Source organism: Patiria miniata, unplaced genomic scaffold (assembly GCF_015706575.1).
Source record: "Patiria miniata isolate m_02_andy unplaced genomic scaffold, ASM1570657v1 HiC_scaffold_29, whole genome shotgun sequence".
NCBI lineage: Eukaryota > Metazoa > Echinodermata > Asteroidea > Valvatida > Asterinidae > Patiria > Patiria miniata.
The window spans coordinates 27033015-27050385 of NW_024037068.1; the positions used below are offsets into that span (position 1 = coordinate 27033015).

General features: G+C 37.8%; 2 protein-coding genes across 2 annotated transcripts; both read left to right on the plus strand.

Annotated features, from left to right (window-relative positions):
* The first annotated feature begins 1362 nt into the window (after positions 1 to 1362).
* Positions 1363 to 1821, plus strand: LOC119735340. Its single transcript, XM_038209035.1, has one exon. It carries the CDS (start codon positions 1363 to 1365, stop codon positions 1819 to 1821), a length of 459 nt encoding a protein of 152 aa, XP_038064963.1.
* Positions 1822 to 14921: 13100 nt separating this feature from the next.
* Positions 14922 to 16141, plus strand: LOC119735341 (tigger transposable element-derived protein 6-like). Its single transcript, XM_038209036.1, has one exon. It carries the CDS (start codon positions 14945 to 14947, stop codon positions 16139 to 16141), a length of 1197 nt encoding a protein of 398 aa, XP_038064964.1. The 5' UTR covers positions 14922 to 14944.
* Positions 16142 to 17371: the final 1230 nt, after the last annotated feature.

Here is a 17371-nt window from a genome sequence, read left to right on the forward strand (position 1 = left end):
CAAATTCATACTTTCACTTTCACATTCAGTGTGTTCATTTTCACTCCCACACTCAATTCCCTTATTTAATTTCTCATTTTCAATTTCTTTATAATTTGTTGAATTCTGTCTCAAGTAGTTTCTCTTGCTTTGTCTACATTCCATATTTTCTTTTACAATCTTATAAACATGTTTACAATCATTTCCTGTCATTATGTTACCTTCAACACTCTCTTGTTTGTCAAATTTCTCATCAGCAGACTTTTCCGTCATATTTTCTTTAAAGTCATCCATCAATGTTTCCTCATACATAATCACATCTATAGGAATGTCTACATGATAACATAAAGATTTACAATAGTTACTTCCTCGACATTTGCAACAAATCCATACAACCGATTTCTTTGCCAAGATGTCACTTCCAATACTATTGGTAAATCCCATACACTCAACATGATACCATAATCCACAACTACATTGTACTTTGCATTGAAATATGTTGATCTCTTTATCACACATCCAACACTCTCTATTGACAGTTTCATCACATTTTATATCTACCATATTTTCTCCTCCACTCTCAAAAGTTCTACATGTTGTCATTTTGTTGTCATTTCTTTGTCTCTTCATACATTTTTCCAACACTTGCCTTTTACAGCCCACCTTCTTTTCTACAGCCATCACACCCTCTGTTTTTTTATTTCTCTTGTCCTGCAAACCATTAATACTCTTCAACACTATATTCAAACTTTGTTTTGTATGACACCAGCTATTTTTCTGCCATTTTTCATGTAACTTTCTATCCTCTTTGCTCATCCGATACTCTACTACCCTACCTCCCTTCCTGATATTATGATTCTGCTTGAACACTTGTTTCCTCACTTTTCTCTTGTGCTGTCTTGATGGCCTCTTTCTACCATTTCCTTCCCAAATCTCTTCTACATAATCCAAGAGACGACCACTACCACAGTGCTTTGTCCAACTATTTTGTTTAAGCCATTGTACACCAGGCAGGTTACTAACCAATGATAATCGTCTCTTTCTGCCCTCTCTCAGAATACTCACTTTCTTCTGTCTTTCCTGTCGCCTCTGTCTGTCATTTTCTTCCTGTGCCTTCTTCACAAGCATCTTCTTAGGTTTAACAATCTGTAAATAATAACACTCCATCAACTGATTTTCATCACAGCTCTTTCTTTCCTTCACTTTTTTCCTAAATGTTTTGTCCATTCCACACTGCTGATTAATTTCAGCTTTCATTTCACATCGATTTTCAACAAATTCATTTTCATTTTCAGGGTTTGTCCTCAAGTTGTCTTTATGGTTTGTTCTCAAAACCTGCCTCATCACAGAACCTGACTCATCCCATGCTTCGTTCTCAAGTTCATGGTTCTCAAGTTCATGGTTCTCAAGTTCATGGTTCTCAAGTACATGGTTCTCATGTACATGGTTCTCAAGTTCATGGTTCTCAGGCTCATGGTTCTCAGGTTCATGGCTCTCATGTTCATGATATTCATGCTCATGGTTCTCATGCTCATGATTCTCATGTACATGGTTCCCATGTTCATGGTTCTCATGCTCATGGTTCTCATGCTCATAGTTCTCATGTTCATGGTTCTCAAGTTCATGGTTCTCAAGTTCAAGGTTCTCAAGTCCATGGTTCTCAAGTTCATGGTTCTCAAGATCATGGTTCTCATGTCCATGGTTCTCATGTTCATGGCTCTCATGTTCATGGTTCTCATGCTCATGGTTCTCATGCTCATAGTTATGGTTATTGTTATGGTTATTGTTATGGTTCACAAGTACAAGGCTCCTGCCAGGAACCTGGTTTTCACCAGGATTTAGTTCCTTTCGCTCCATCAGAAAGGAAGACTTCTGAAGATGCAATCTGTGAACACATAAAAAAAAAGGAAAAGAAGTCACCACTACAGAAAAACAACAATATTTTTTCGCAACATCCCATCAAACCCCAAAACAGCTGCAAACAGCTTTTCTTTGACATCTTAACAATTTTTTTTTTTGGATTGTGCAGAGCCTTCAAAACTTTTCTTTTAATTTCCCAGGTATTTTATCAATCAAACAAACATTTCTCACTAAATATCAATTTTGTAATCATCCCTTGACCAAAATGTTTACTTCTCTCATTGACAATACTTCATACATCTCATTGAAACAACATAATCAAATATGAATGGCTGCAAACAAATTTCTTTGTCAGAGTCATATTGTATCTCTTCACAAACATCACAAATCTACTTATAATCAATGTCTTCATAGATGGCAAATACCACATTCACCATCAGAAGAAAAAAAAATCTGCAGTGAGAGCATCCCCCATGCAGTGAGATAAAAATCATTTTAACTATAACTCTTTATTCAATTCAATTTACAAATAACTTCACAAAACTTAATCACACAATAACTTCCTGGATTGTTAAGCAATGAAAGTCTTAGGCATCGTGTAAAATCATGGCTCCTGGTGTGCTGACATTTTCAAGAAAATATTGTATTTTTCCAACGCTGGTCAGCCGACCAGCGTTGGAGAAACTAGCTTTTTTTTTTTAAAAACACTGCTCGTTCCGCATTTTCTTTGCAATTGATTACACACCTATGACAAGGTACAAGCCTGCCACACTGATTCTATAACCTTACATTACATAACATCCAATATAAAACTCATCCATTAAATCAACAATTTTTAACAAGTTTTCTCCGCATTGAGTATGCCTATCTTACTCTAATCTCTGCTCCATTTTGATACACATCATACACGTACGGTACAGTACGATCACACCAACATTCCACGCACGCCAGTCACTAGACTGCCCCCCTCCCCAATATACTGCGCAATTCAAAGCGCAATGAGAACAGGGAACCAGACTACCCAGTCATAAATTTTATGAATATTTCACAAAGAGGGCGCTAATCACATTTTCAACATTCTCAGAATTTTCAACTTGCTTTGCATACATGCGAAGGATCACGGTTTACAGAACTGTGACAACAATTTATTTTCCTCGCCCTTGTTACAAGTTCACATTATAATGTACAACCATTGTCCGTTGCAAAATGCCCCAAAAAGTATGTTCATTATTTCTTTTTATACTACAGAACATATTTATATAGCGCCAATATCCATCCACAAAGACTCAACGCGAATAACAAAATTAGAGATCATAAAAATAATTACCAATTGCAATAAATGATAGCCAATATAACATTTCAACAAACAATTTATGATACAATAAATGGTATTCAACACAAGGGATGAAAATCTGTATGATTTAAATATGAGCACTGAGCAGGAAAACTCACACAGCAGCGATCCCATGCAGACGGCGAATACAACACAATAACTGAACACACAACCCCACTCCTTTATAAAGAAACAAAAATACAGAAAAAAACTAATAACATCCTGTGCTTTTCAAAAAAGCGTTGTTCTGCAGCACTTTTAAACTCAACTTTTAAACTCCACTTAAAAAGCATATTTTTCAATTATATTGATAACACTGGTCAAAATCTTAAATGATCTCTTAATAACGTAATGACGATTAATGAATTTTAAGTGATTAATGAATTTTAACTGTATTTTCTTTTCAAGCTCATTCTATTCAGAAACAAACACCAGATTTCAAAACAACAAAAAACATAACTCCCGTCCAATGACGGATCTTACTTTCATTTATCACTTCTTCTTTTTCTAACAAAAAAGTCTATAGAACCTACATATTCTTTACTTTGATCATAGAGCAAGCTTTGATACACATTAACTCTCCTCGCCAACCATCCACCCCCGCGAGAGGGCGTCATCACACACTCGACGTCGGATTGCGGTATTTTTTATTTGCACACAATCGCCCCAATCCATCTTGATTATTCAAATTTAGGTATCTATTCATTAGCAAATAACAATAACTTCACAGTACCCTTGCTACACACCCAGTCATCCAATGTACATGAAAAAAATTAAAAAAAAAAAATCCGCTTTCGTCGAGCTGCCTTTGACACAGCGCAAGGGCGTCAATCGCTTTTCAAAAGTGTGAGGGGGGCGGGGGAACATACCTTGATCAGCACTCATGCGAGCCCGAAGCCCAAACGGCATGGGGTCCGGGACCCGCTTAACTTTACATTCTAGACACTCTGTGGTGTCATTTGAGACAATTTTTGACCACTTCAACCAATTTTTGGGAAAAAAAGGTGAGAGGGGAGGCACAGTACGTGGCCTGTAGTAAATGCATGCCAACATCTTTTCCTCAGTCCAGAGGTAACCACTATGTCCATTTTGAAAATTGTTCTGTATTGAAATAACTTTATTGAACATCAAACAATACGACAACCTAAATCCCATCCATCCACACACCGTGATAAATATTCATTTTCGAATCCATGACGTGATTCGTTACAATGCCATGTATCCTATCAAAAGCCGTGGGGATCCTTCAGTTCCCCAAAAGTTTTTCATATTTTTTTTCTCATACAATTTGACCTTGATGATTTGTATGTGACCTATTTTCGAGTGAAATAATAGGGGTGTAACTGCCGCCACTGACGTCAAAAATAGCGCCCACAAAAGATAGCGCCCAATTTTATTCAAAAAAATTATATCCCCCAGCCCCCAATCCTGGATGCGCCACTGAATTTTAACAAAAATATTTCAAATTGTTAACAAGTTTTAAGCCATGAAAATTTCCCGCAAATTCATGAATTTAACAAAATTTGAAAAATAATTAATTATCTTACAAACTTATCTCAAAATAGTGTTTATTTAACAGAAACATTATTTCAGATCCTCACCTGACTCATGGATCCTGGACACCAGGTTAAATGCCTCCTAGTTAAACACGTGATAATAACCTGTATTGGTAGCAAATACCATGAATACTTTTCAACAAAGACCACTGCACGCGGTGGCTTCACATTTGCAAAGCTCTGCGGCCAATCTGGCCTCGAAGTTTGTCAAGCCAGCAAATTATATTTTTCAATATTCATGAATCCACGTTTTTGATCTTCATTATTGAATTCTGATAAGTGATAACTACATAACCATGGTAATGCCGACCACAATATCTTTAGCTGTAAAATGAACAATGAAATGTCGCTTTTGTTTCATCGGTTCAACATCACATCTCTCTAAAACTATTTAATAAAAACCTCATTAAAACGAAATTGGTGTTAACGGTGTTCTCCTCAAAATTTGATCTTTATTCCCAGGATAAATACTTTATCTATAACAACAACAAATGCACAATACCATCTGTTATATCCGCAAGTTTTTATTTCTTAACTAATTTGGAACAATTATATCTTAAATAAGAAGTATTTTTACTTACAGTTTTACGAATATTTCCGTTTTAGATATCATGCAAAAACCCATACAATGGCAGACCTGCAAAATTCCCGATTATCCGCCAACGGGTATTAATCCATTCAGTGCATTTTGTACTCGAGCTCGCAACAGTCGTTTATCCTGGTGTCTAGGATCCATACCTGACTCTTTGTAATTTTGCTCTACAAAATAACTACGTACGACCGCTGTTTTTCAACCCTCTAATGTCAACCCTTATCATCAACATCAATAATCAACATCAACAATCAACAATCATCAATGCGAAAAAGCATTATGTTCTGTTCATTACACAGACATAAACCTCTAGTTCTTCTTCCTCTTCTTCTTTTTTTCCCAAAACCCCATAGACTTTGTACACGTTTATTCTACACGCCACTTTTGCCCTTAAACTTTGTTGCATATCGTTCAAAGTTTGCATAGACATAGTCCATACAGCATAGATGTGTGCGGAAGAGCGACGTCATGATGACGTCATCATGGGTCACGTGACGTCATCATTAATATGCATATTACAAAGTCCTATATCTACAGAACAGTCAGTCCGATTGAGTTGAAACTCGGTATGTAGGTAGATCGGGATGTGTTATAGACGAAAATTGAGGTGACGTCATCATGACGTCATCGTGTGATTTTATATAGATTTTTGAAGTTTTGGACCTTTAAGCCATATCTCACAAACGCAATATGATAAATTCAAAATTCTTTTTGTATTAGGTTTGCTGGGCAATAGATAAGTGCACAAAATTTGGAAAAATGTGTGACGTCATAATGACGTCAGCAAAAATGCGATTTTTTGAAACACATATAAGGGAATGTCCGATCGTCTTGAAACTTGGTGGGTGGGTAGATAATAACACTAGTACACAAAATCTTGAATGACGTCACGATGACGTCATCTGTCGATTTTTAAAGATTTTTTTTAATATTGCCAATTTTATTCTGCTTACAAAATTTAACACTTTTATTAATCCGATTTTTTTCAAACTTGGTACAGACTAAAACCACAATAAAATATTGAGCACTGCCAAGTATTGTTACTATGACGTCATCATTAGACATGTGACGTCATTGTTAACTTGTATATTTTAAGCCCCTATATCTCATGAACAGTACGTCCGATTGGGTTGAAACTTGGTATGGGGGTAGGCCGGGATGTGTTGCAAATATTTATTGAGGTGACGTCATCATGACGTCATCGTGTGATTTTATATAGATTTCTGAAGTTTTGAACCTTTAAGCGATATATCACGAACCCAATATGATAAATTTACAATTCTTTTTGTATTATGTTTGTTAGGCAATATGTATATGTATACAACTTGAAAAAAGTGTGACGTCATCATGACGTCATCAAACATGCGCTTTTTTGAAACACATATAAGATAATGTCCGATCGTCATGAAACTTGGTGGGTGGGTAGATAATAGCACTAGTACATAACATTTTAAATGATGTCACGATAACGTCATCAGTTAATTTTTTTACAATTTTTTTAATATTGCCAATTTTATTCTGCTTACAAAATTTAACACTTTCATTAATCTGATTGTTTTCAAACTTGGTACAGACTAAAACCGCAATAAAATAATGAGCACTGCCAAGTATTGTTACAATGACATCATCATTAGACATGTGACGTCATCGTTTGTATATTTTAAGCCCCTATATCTCATCAACAGTAATTTAGATTGGGTTGAAACTTGGTATGGGGGCAGACCGGGATGTGTTACAAATAAATACTGAGCTGACGTCATAATGACGTCATTTTGTGAATATATATATATAAATGCAATATGCCAAAATCAAATTTCCATTTAAATGTGGTTTGTTAGACAAAACGTAAATGCACACAGTTTTGCACAAAACAGAAATACATGACCTCAATTTAAAAAAAAACATAATGCGGAAAAGCCCTATGTTCTGTTGCAAACAGACATAGACCTTTAGTTTTTCTTTCTTCTTCTTCTTCTTCTTTTTGGCTTTTCCGCATTGTTGCGGAAAAGTCTTTCTTTTTGTTCTGATTTTTTTTCTTTCTTCTTCTTCTTCTTCTTCTTCTTCTTCTTCTTCCTCTTCTTCTTTTTTTCCCAAAACCCCATAGACTTTGTACACGTTTATTCTACACGCCACTTTTGGCATTAATCTTTGTCATACATCTTTCAAAGTTAGCATAAGCATAGCCCCTATAGCAAAGATGTGTCCCGAAGATTGACGTCATGGTGACGTCATCGACTAATTTATTATAGATTTTTGAATATTTAATTTTTCCCATAGACTTTGTACACAGAAATTAAAAAAATAATTGTCGATTTTCAAAGGGCATTTTTGACTCTTTGCCAGTAATTCATTAACACCAATCTTTGTCCAAGCAAAGACCCTAATTCAAACAACAGTGTGGAATGATGACGTCATGATGACGTCATCCTGTGTTTATTTATAGGCAATTAAATTGTGACACTCTTAATATTTAAAAATGCATAAGAAATCAACCGTACGCGTCCGCAGCATTCTGTTGCCGGCAAGTGGTAGAGCAGGTTAAGGTCTTCATTTCATTCAGTGTGCGTGCAATAGCGTGACCCTTGCTTCCGGTCGAAAAAGGCCCAAACCGGAAGTGGCTTATTATTTGAAAGTGGTAATAGATATGAACTTGCTTTTAACAGTGTTAGTCTCTTGGCCGATAGAATTCTTCAAATCATCTACCGATGACGTCATGCAATCTTCGAGCGCCCTCTACCGACAGGTTGAAAATTAGCAAAAATGTATTTTCAATAGATGTCTGTGGCGAAGTTTGTCGGAATCGCCTAAATATTGGTGTATATAATGACCTTGACCCACTTAAGACGTGTGGGAAGTTTTAGGCAAATGACGTCATCAGACCAGAAGTTATAATAAAAAGACCCTTTTTCATTTGAAAATTCCTGAAAAATCAACCATGGCAGTTTTTATATTTGTTTTTACTTTAATTGTCGATTGAAGGGTAGGTCTAAAACATTTCAAAGTTTCGAGGCGATAAGCGAACTCGAACATACCCTGCGCACGCCTAAAACTTCACGTTGACAATACCTCTGCTTCAAAAGATGCACAGGACAGGACGTCCACAATGTACATGTACATGTACATGCACGTACGTTGTACATAGGCACATACATCGTATGTCAGTCAGCCTGCAGCGCACGTGTTGCTGAGGTCAAATCCTGTCCACAGTGACCGTTTTAGCCGATTTTCGGCTAACTTTGACAGATTTTCTGAACTTCGGCTGAGAATTACTATGAGAAGGAAAAAGAAATCGTATTTTTTTACGCCTGTCATTTGATTGACAATATTCCCAAGAGTTAGAATAGCAAGTAATATTTTATAAGAATGTTTCAGTTTAAAGGAAAATCACTAATTTAAAGGTGCAGTTTTTCTGCTGTGGGATTTTTAACCTATTAACGTTTTCAAGCCACCATTTTCATAACTTGGCGATCTGGAATCGTCATCAAAGTTACAGCCAAGAAAGACCCTCATACAAAAATTATGCCAAGACTAAGACATCATGATGACGTCATCATCAAATGATTTATTATGGATTCATGAATAATTAATTTTTCTCATAGACTTTGTACACAGCTTTCTCCACAAGTCTTTCCCTATACAACACTGATATATCTTACTGAGTAGTTCTGAACTTCGGCTGAGAATTACTATGAGAAGGAAAAAGAAATCGTATTTTTTTTTCGCCTGTCATTTGATTGAAAATATTCCCAAGAGTCAGAATATCAAGTAATATTTGATAAAAAAGTTTCAGTTTAAAGGCAAATCACGTATTTAAAGGTGCAGTTTTTCTGCTGTTGGATTTTTAACCCATTGACTTTTATGTGTACACGTTTTCAAGCCACCATTTTTATAACTTGGCGATCTGGAATCGTCATCAAAGTTACAGCCAAGGAAGACCCTCATACAAAAATTCTGCCTAGACTATGACGTCACGATGACGTCATCACCTAATTTTTTTATTGATTTTTGAAAATTTACGTACATATTGTGAAGTCTTATATCTACAGAAATGTAAGTCCGATTGGGTTGAAACTTGGTATGTGGCTATACCAGGATGTGTTATAGATTAAAAATGAGGTGACGTCATGATGTCGTCATCCTGAGATTTTATATGAATATTTATTTGTTTGGACCTTTTAGCCATATCTCCCGAACGCAACATGCAAAATGCAAAATTCTTTTGACAGATTTTATGTTCATGAATATTCAGGGCATATTATTGATTAAAAAAAATCATAATGCGGAAAAGCCCTATGTTCTGTTGCAAACAGACATTGAGCTCTAGTTGGCTTTTCCGCAAAAATGCGGAAAAGCCTTTCTTTTTGTTCTGATTTTTTTTCTTTCTTCTTCTTCTTCTTCTTCTTCTTTTTTTCCCAAAACCCCATAGACTTTGTACACGTTTATTCTACACGCCACTTTTGCCCTTAAACTTTGTTGCATATCGTTCAAAGTTTGCATAGACATAGTCCATACAGCATAGATGTGTGCGGAAGAGCGACGTCATGATGACGTCATCATGGGTCACGTGACGTCATCATTAATATGCATATTACAAAGTCCTATATCTTCAGAACTGTCAGTCCGATTGAGTTGAAACTTGGTATGTAGGTGGATCGGGATGTGTTATAGACGAAAATTGAGGTGACGTCATCATGACGTCATCGTGTGATTTTATATAGATTTTTGAAGTTTTGGACCTTTAAGCCATATCTCACTAACGCAATATGATAAATTCAAAATTCTTTTTGTATTAGGTTCGCTGGGCATTAGATAAATGCACAAAATTGGAAAAATGTGTGACGTCATAATGACGTCAGCAAAAATGCGATTTTTCGAAAAACATATAAGGGAATGTCCGATCGTCTTGAAACTTGGTGGGTGGGTAGATAATAACACTAGTGCACAAAATCTTGAATGACGTCACGATGACGTCATCGGTCGATTTTTAAAGATTTTTTTAATATTGCCAATTTTATTCTGCTTAAAAAATTTAACACTTTCATTAATCCGATTGTTTTCAAACTTTGTACAGACTAAACCGCAATAAAATAATGAGCACTGCCGAATATTGTTACAATGACGTCATCATTAGACATGTGACGTCATCGTTTGTATATTTTAAGCCCCTATATCTCATCAACAGTGATTTAGATTGGGTTGAAACTTGGTATGGGGGCAGGCCGGGATGTGTTACAAATAAATATTGAGCTGACGTCATAATGACGTCATCTTGTGATTATATATATATTTTATATATGACAAATGCAATATGCCAAAATCAAATTTCCATTTGAATGAGGTTTGTTAGACAAAACGTAAATTCACACAGTTTTGCACAAAACAGAAAAAAATGACCTCAAAAAAAAAAACATAATGCGGAAAAGCCCTATGTTCTGTTGCAAACAGACATAGACCTCTAGTTCTTCTTCTTTTTTTCCAAAACCCCATAGACTTTGTACATGTTTATTCTACACGCCACTTTTGCCCTTAAACTTTGTTGCATTTCGTTCAAAGTTTGCATAGACATAGTCCATACAGCATAGATGTGTGCGGACGAGCGACGTCATGATGACGTCATCATGGGTCATGTGACGTCATCATTCATGTGCATATTACAAAGTCCTATATCTACAGAACTGTCAGTCCGATTGAGTTGAAACTCGGTATGTAGGTAGATCGGGATGTGTTATAGACGAAAATTGTGGTGACGTCATCATGACGTCATCGTGTGATTTTATATAGATTTTTGAAGTTTTGGACCTTTAAGCCATATCTCACAAACGCAATATGATAAATTCAAAATTCTTTTTGTATTAGGTTCGCTGGGCAATAGATAAATGCACAAAATTTGGAAAAAGGTGTGACGTCATAATGACGTCAACAAAAATGCGATTTTTTGAAACACATATAAGGGAATTTCCGATCGTCTTGAAACTTGGTGGGTGGGTAGATAATAACACTAGTACACAAAATCTTGAATGACGTCACGATGACGTTATCGGTCGATTTTTAAAGATTTTTTTAATATTGCCAATTTTATTCTGCTTACAAAATTTAACACTTTATCCGATTTTTTTCAAACTTGGTACAGACTAAAACCACAATAAAATAATGAGCACTGCCAAGTATTGTTACGATGACGTCATCATTAGACATGTGACGTCATCGTTAACTTGTATATTTTAAGCCCCTATATCTCATGAACAGTATGTCAGATTGGGTTGAAACTTGGTATGGGGGTAGGCAGGGATGTGTTTCAAATAAATATTGAGGTGACGTCATCATGACGTCATCGTGTGATTATATATATTTTATATATAACAAATGCAATATGCCAAAATCAAATTGCCATTTGAATGAGGTTTGTTAGACAAAACGTAAATGCACACAGTTTTGCACAAAACAGAAAAACATGACCTCAATTAAAAATAATGTGGAAAAGCCCTATGTTCTGTTGCAAACAGACATAGACCTCTAGTTTTTCTTTCTTCTTCTTTTTATTCCCTGGCAAATCCCATAGACATTGTACACGTTTCTTCCGCCCCTCACTTTTGCCACTCATCTTTGTCATACATCGTTCAAAGTCAGCATAGGCTTAGTCCTTATAGCATAGATGTGCCCCGAAGAATGACGTCATGGTGACGTCATCAAGTAATTTATTATGGATTTATGAATAATTAATTTTTCCCATGGACTTTGTACACAGATATTATTTTTTCCCCCGATTTTCAAAGGGCATTTTCGACTCTTTGCTAGTAATTCATTTACACCACTGTTTGTCCATTGTGACACTTTTGATATTTAATCATGCATAAGAAATCAACCGTACGCATCCGCAGCATTCTGTTGCCGGCAAGTGGTAGAGTAGGTTGGGGTCTTTATTTCATTCAGTGTGCGTGCAATCACGTGACCCTTGCTTCCGGTCGAAATAGGCCAAAACCGGAAGTGGCTTTTTATTTAAAAATGGTAATAGATATGAACTTGCTTTTAACGGTGTTAGTCTCTTGGCTGATAGTATCCCTCAAATCATTTACCGGTGACGTCATGCAATATTCGAGCGCCCTCTAGCGACAGGTTGAAAATTTTCAAAAATGTATTTTGAATTGATGTCTGTGGCGAAGTTTGTCGGAATCGCCTAAATATTGGTGTATATGATGACCATGACCCACTTAAGACTTGTGCGAAGTTTTAGGCGTATGACGTCATCAGACTGGAAGTTCCGTTGAAAAGACCTTTCCTCTTTCAAAAATTGATAACAAATCAATCCTACAGATATGATTTTGAATTGCCCATTAAATGATAGCGTAAACATTTGCCTCAACAGTGCCAAGTTCCCAGCTTGTCAAATTGTTCACACAGTTGACGCGACGTCGGCAAAAAATACCCTTGCGCAAGTTGCGGTAGAGAGCTTTAAAACATGCACAGGACTTCCACAATGTGTATAGCACATGCACGTACGTTGTACATGCGCACATACGGTACATCGTATGTCAGTCAACCCGCAGCGCACGTGTTCCTGAGGTCAAATCCTGTCCACAGTGATCGTTTTAGCCGATTTTATGTTCATGCATATTCAGGGACGTATTATTGATAGAAAAAAATCATAATGCGGAAAAGCCCTATGTTCTGTTGCAAACAGACATAGATCTCTAGTTTTAAAGATGTTTTTAACCTGGATTCTTAAAACAGTAAATGCCTGCTTCTTCAACCTGGATTTTAAACTGTAGTGTAAGTTTTAAACTTTAAACTGTAACTGTAAGTGTCTGCCTCACTGTTTTGAGTTCGTGACTGTTCTTAAAAATCGCCTGATCATCGTTATTTTGGAAAGTTCTAAAAGCCGTTGACTTGAAATTTGTCGCATTTGGAGGCTGGATTGATTGCTGGAAACGTGAGGTTTTTGTACTGCAAAACCACCATTGTGCGACTGTGGAATTCTGCAACCTCCATAAGTCGGTCCACTCTAAGTCGGTCCTACTAGTACTAGAGCGCGTCAACAAGCCTCAACGGTCGTCAACGAGCGTCAACAAATTTTGAACATTAAAATCATTAAAAACAGCTCTATATTGTAGAAAAAGTAATAATTTAAAGAACATCTTCTGCTTTCAATTAAAGTTAAAATTATTTTAAAACTTGTTTTTTTGAACGCGAAATGCACGACGAATTTGTCGATAAAAGTTGGCCGCCATCTTGTTTGGATGGCGCTGTAGACTTCGCGCATGCAAAGTATGGCTCTGTACACTTCACGCATGCGTAGTACGGCTAGCTACACATAAACAAGACGGCGGTCAACTTTTATCGACAAACTCGTCGTGCATTTCGCTTTCAAAATAACCAAGTTTTAAAATAGTTCTAACTTTAATTGATATGCAGAAGATGTTCTTTATTGCTTTTTCTACCATTTAAAGCTGTTTTAAATATTCAAAAGCCTATACAAAATTTGTTGATGCTCGTTGACGACCGTTGAGGCTTGTTGACGCTTGTTGACGCTTGTTGACGCGCTTTAGTAGGACTCCCATAAGTCCTTCTTTTGACTGCCCAATAGTCGTAGCCTTTATGCCATTTTGTATTGGACGATGAACGACGTTCATTTGATGGTGTCTTCATATCTCCAGTGCAAGTAGCTATGCTGCAAGCGCGGTCGCAAGTAGCGCTGCTTACGCACCCGGGAAGCGCACTCACTATACAATACTTTCAGAATTACTTTAGTGACGGTCAGTTTTCATAAACGAACATCATAAAGAAAACAGATTTCCAATTGTCCAAATGATCTATAATTACATCTTGAGATCGTTTAGACACACCCCCATCAATGCATGAAAGTGAATACGGAATTGAAGTGTTAAGTAATTAGTTCTTCCGGTCGCATCATCAGTCCTTTTTAGATATTAGGGAGGTATTTTTTAAAAACTTTTTAACTATTTTAAAATTAAAACAATGATTTAAGAGAAAAGCAGGGATCAATTTAATACGCATAATATGTACATACAATTAATAAATTTACATTAATTTTGTTTTTAAAGAAGGCAAGAACTTAATATAGATGAATAATATATGAGTTTTTAAAGAGAGAAGTAATTCTTCCATTCCCAAAGTTTATGCACACAATTAATGTCCAACGAATCATTGCAGATAGCTTGCAATGTTCATTCAAATACCGAGATACATCTCGAGATAAATATCGAGATTTTTACTGCAATGGCTTCAATCAAGAACAAGCGAAAGGGACATTCCATCGAGACCAAGATGGAAATCATCAGGGCTGTCAATGCCGGACGCAAGAAGGCTGCGCGCCACTATGGTATCGTTTCAAGTACCCTGGCAACCATCATGAAGAACCGAGAAAACATCACGTCAAACTTTGAGTCTTCAAAGTTTGAACCCTCGAGAAAGAGATTTCGCACTGCTACGTTCGAAGATGTCGAGGAGGCCCTTCTCCAGTGGTTCCGTGGGACCCGAGCCAAGAATCTTCCCGTCAACGGCCCAATGCTGCGAGAGAAAGCTGATCAGCTGTCCCAGATGATGGGGCACGGAGCATTCCGAGCAAGTTCTTGATGGCTATCCCGCTTCAAGGAGCGCCACGGCATTATGCATAAGCAGATCTGTGGGGAGAGCAACAGAGTCGACCAGGTCACCGTCACCGACTGGTTGAAAGAAACACTTCCCCGCATTTTGCATGGGTTCGCACCGAGAGACTTCTTCAACGCCGATGAGACTGGCCTGTTTTATCGACTCACCCCCGATAAAACTATGGCTTTCAAGGGAGAGCAATGCCATGGCGGTAAGCAGAGCAAGGAGCGCATCACCGTCATGCTTTGTGCTAACATGGATGGCACAGAGAAGCTGAAACCCCTCCTCATCGGAAAATTCAAGAAACTTCGCTGCTTCAAGAACGTGACATATCTACCAGTCAGCTACCGTGCCAACCGCAAGGCGTGGATGGTATCTGATCTATGCACTGAGTGGGTTCGCCGTCTAGACAAGAAGTTCACCAGGCAGAAACGGAAAGTTCTTCTTTTCGTAGACAACTGCGCAGCGCATCCTAAAGTCCCCCACCTGAACTCCATCACCCTTCAGTTCCTGCCACCGAACACTACATCACAGCTCCAGCCTATGGACCAAGGTGTGATAATGAACATGAAGGTTCATTACCGTCGCAAGCTGCTACAGAGTCTTCTCAATGCCTACGACGCCAGGGAAGCACCTCAGCCCATCAACGTCTTGCAGGCCATCAATATGGTTCACACAGCGTGGGGAGCCGTCAAGCAAGATTGTTTCGCCAACTACTTCCGTAAAGCAGGTTTCGAGCCAGTTCAAGCACCACAACCACAAGTTCAAGATCAAGACGAAGCCCAAAATCCAGCCCACGCTCAAGACCAAGATCCAGCCCAAGACCAAGATCGCCCAGATAATATCTGGGAACGTCTGGCTCTCCACATGCACCTACCCAACACTTTCCAAGAGTACGCAACTGCTGATAAAGATCTTCAGGTGACAGACGAGCCAAGTGATGAGGAGATTTCGGCGGAGATAACAGCAGAGAGAGCAGGCGATGGTCCAGATGACGACGAGGAGGAGGCGGCGGCGGAAGCAGAGGAGGCCCAGAAAGAACAACTCACTGTCCGGCAGTGCATCAACATGATGACTCAAGTGCAACACTTCCTTTGCACTCGGGCCAACATGACAGATGAGGTCTACCACAACGCAGCTGGCATCATGGACTACCTGTCAGAGGAGCAGCTTGGGACGAGCATCCAGAGGAGAATCACCGACTTTTTCCAGTAGAAAAGAACACAGCATCATAAAACAAACGGCTCTTTCAGAGCCACCACAACTAAAAAGAGATAATTCAGTCTGTCTTGAAAAAATAAAGTTTAAAACATACTGTGGTCCCCACCCCCAAGAAAGATTCATCCGAGGAATAAAAAAACAAAAATCTTAAAACAAATAAAGCACCCCCTCCGGCCCCGCCGAAAAAAACAATCCCAATGAAAACAGCTAGGTTTCCAAGAACTTCAAATGCCCCACCACATGTACAAATGTTAATCCGAAAGTACTGCTTTTGTTTATTATTATTAACTTAAAAGAAGAGAAACAATAATCACCAATCGCTGCAAAAAGTCAAAGTTCAATTACACATGGAGACACTTGAACCCGGAAGTAATATTAGCGCCCTCTCTTTCCCGATTCCAGCAAATGCAAAACGAAAGCAAAATGTCACTTGGCACGAATGTGCGCTATAGTTAACCGATTAACCGAAAAAATTCAAAGAATCCCTTCAGAAACAATAATACCCAACTGCTCCAAAAGGTCAACAACAAAAAGTAAAGTTCCACATCTAAAGATCATTAAAACCAGGAAGTAATACATGTATTGGCGCCCTCTCTTGCCCGATTCCAGCAAATGCAAAATGAAAGCAAAATGTCGCTCGGCATGATTTGTGCGAGTGACCTACTTGCCTGATTCTTCTCAGCGATTCTTCTCAGCGATGATGCCTTTTCCTCCGGATTCAGGTCCTCAAATATTAAACAATGTTCCCTTAAAGGTATTTTATTTATTTCATTTATTCATCACCATCAGTTAAATATTTAATATACATTAATAACAGACGTACATACCAACAAACGGCTATCCTTTTTCATGTCTTCGGACGTGTGTTGCACGATTAAAACACGCGCGCACATGTACCGTACCTTGTGCACAACGAATGAGGAAAACTGCGCTCCGGTTTTAGCGAGGTTCCGGCTATAACGACAGTATTGTGAAAGTCCATCGGACCTCGTTATAAAGGGAGTCGACTGTATATACAATGTAGGGTTTTGTGAAATGATAAAGTTTTTCCTTTCCCTCTTTTTTTCTGTATTATTATGTGAACGAAATGTGTCACAGAAAAACCTGCAGAATCTGGTCTTGTACGATGAACATGTACATGCGGCGCCCGTATGTGTACATAGTACCAAACGTCGTACTTGCGTACATGTACTTCAACGTCGTTAATTGTCCAATCAAAAAATG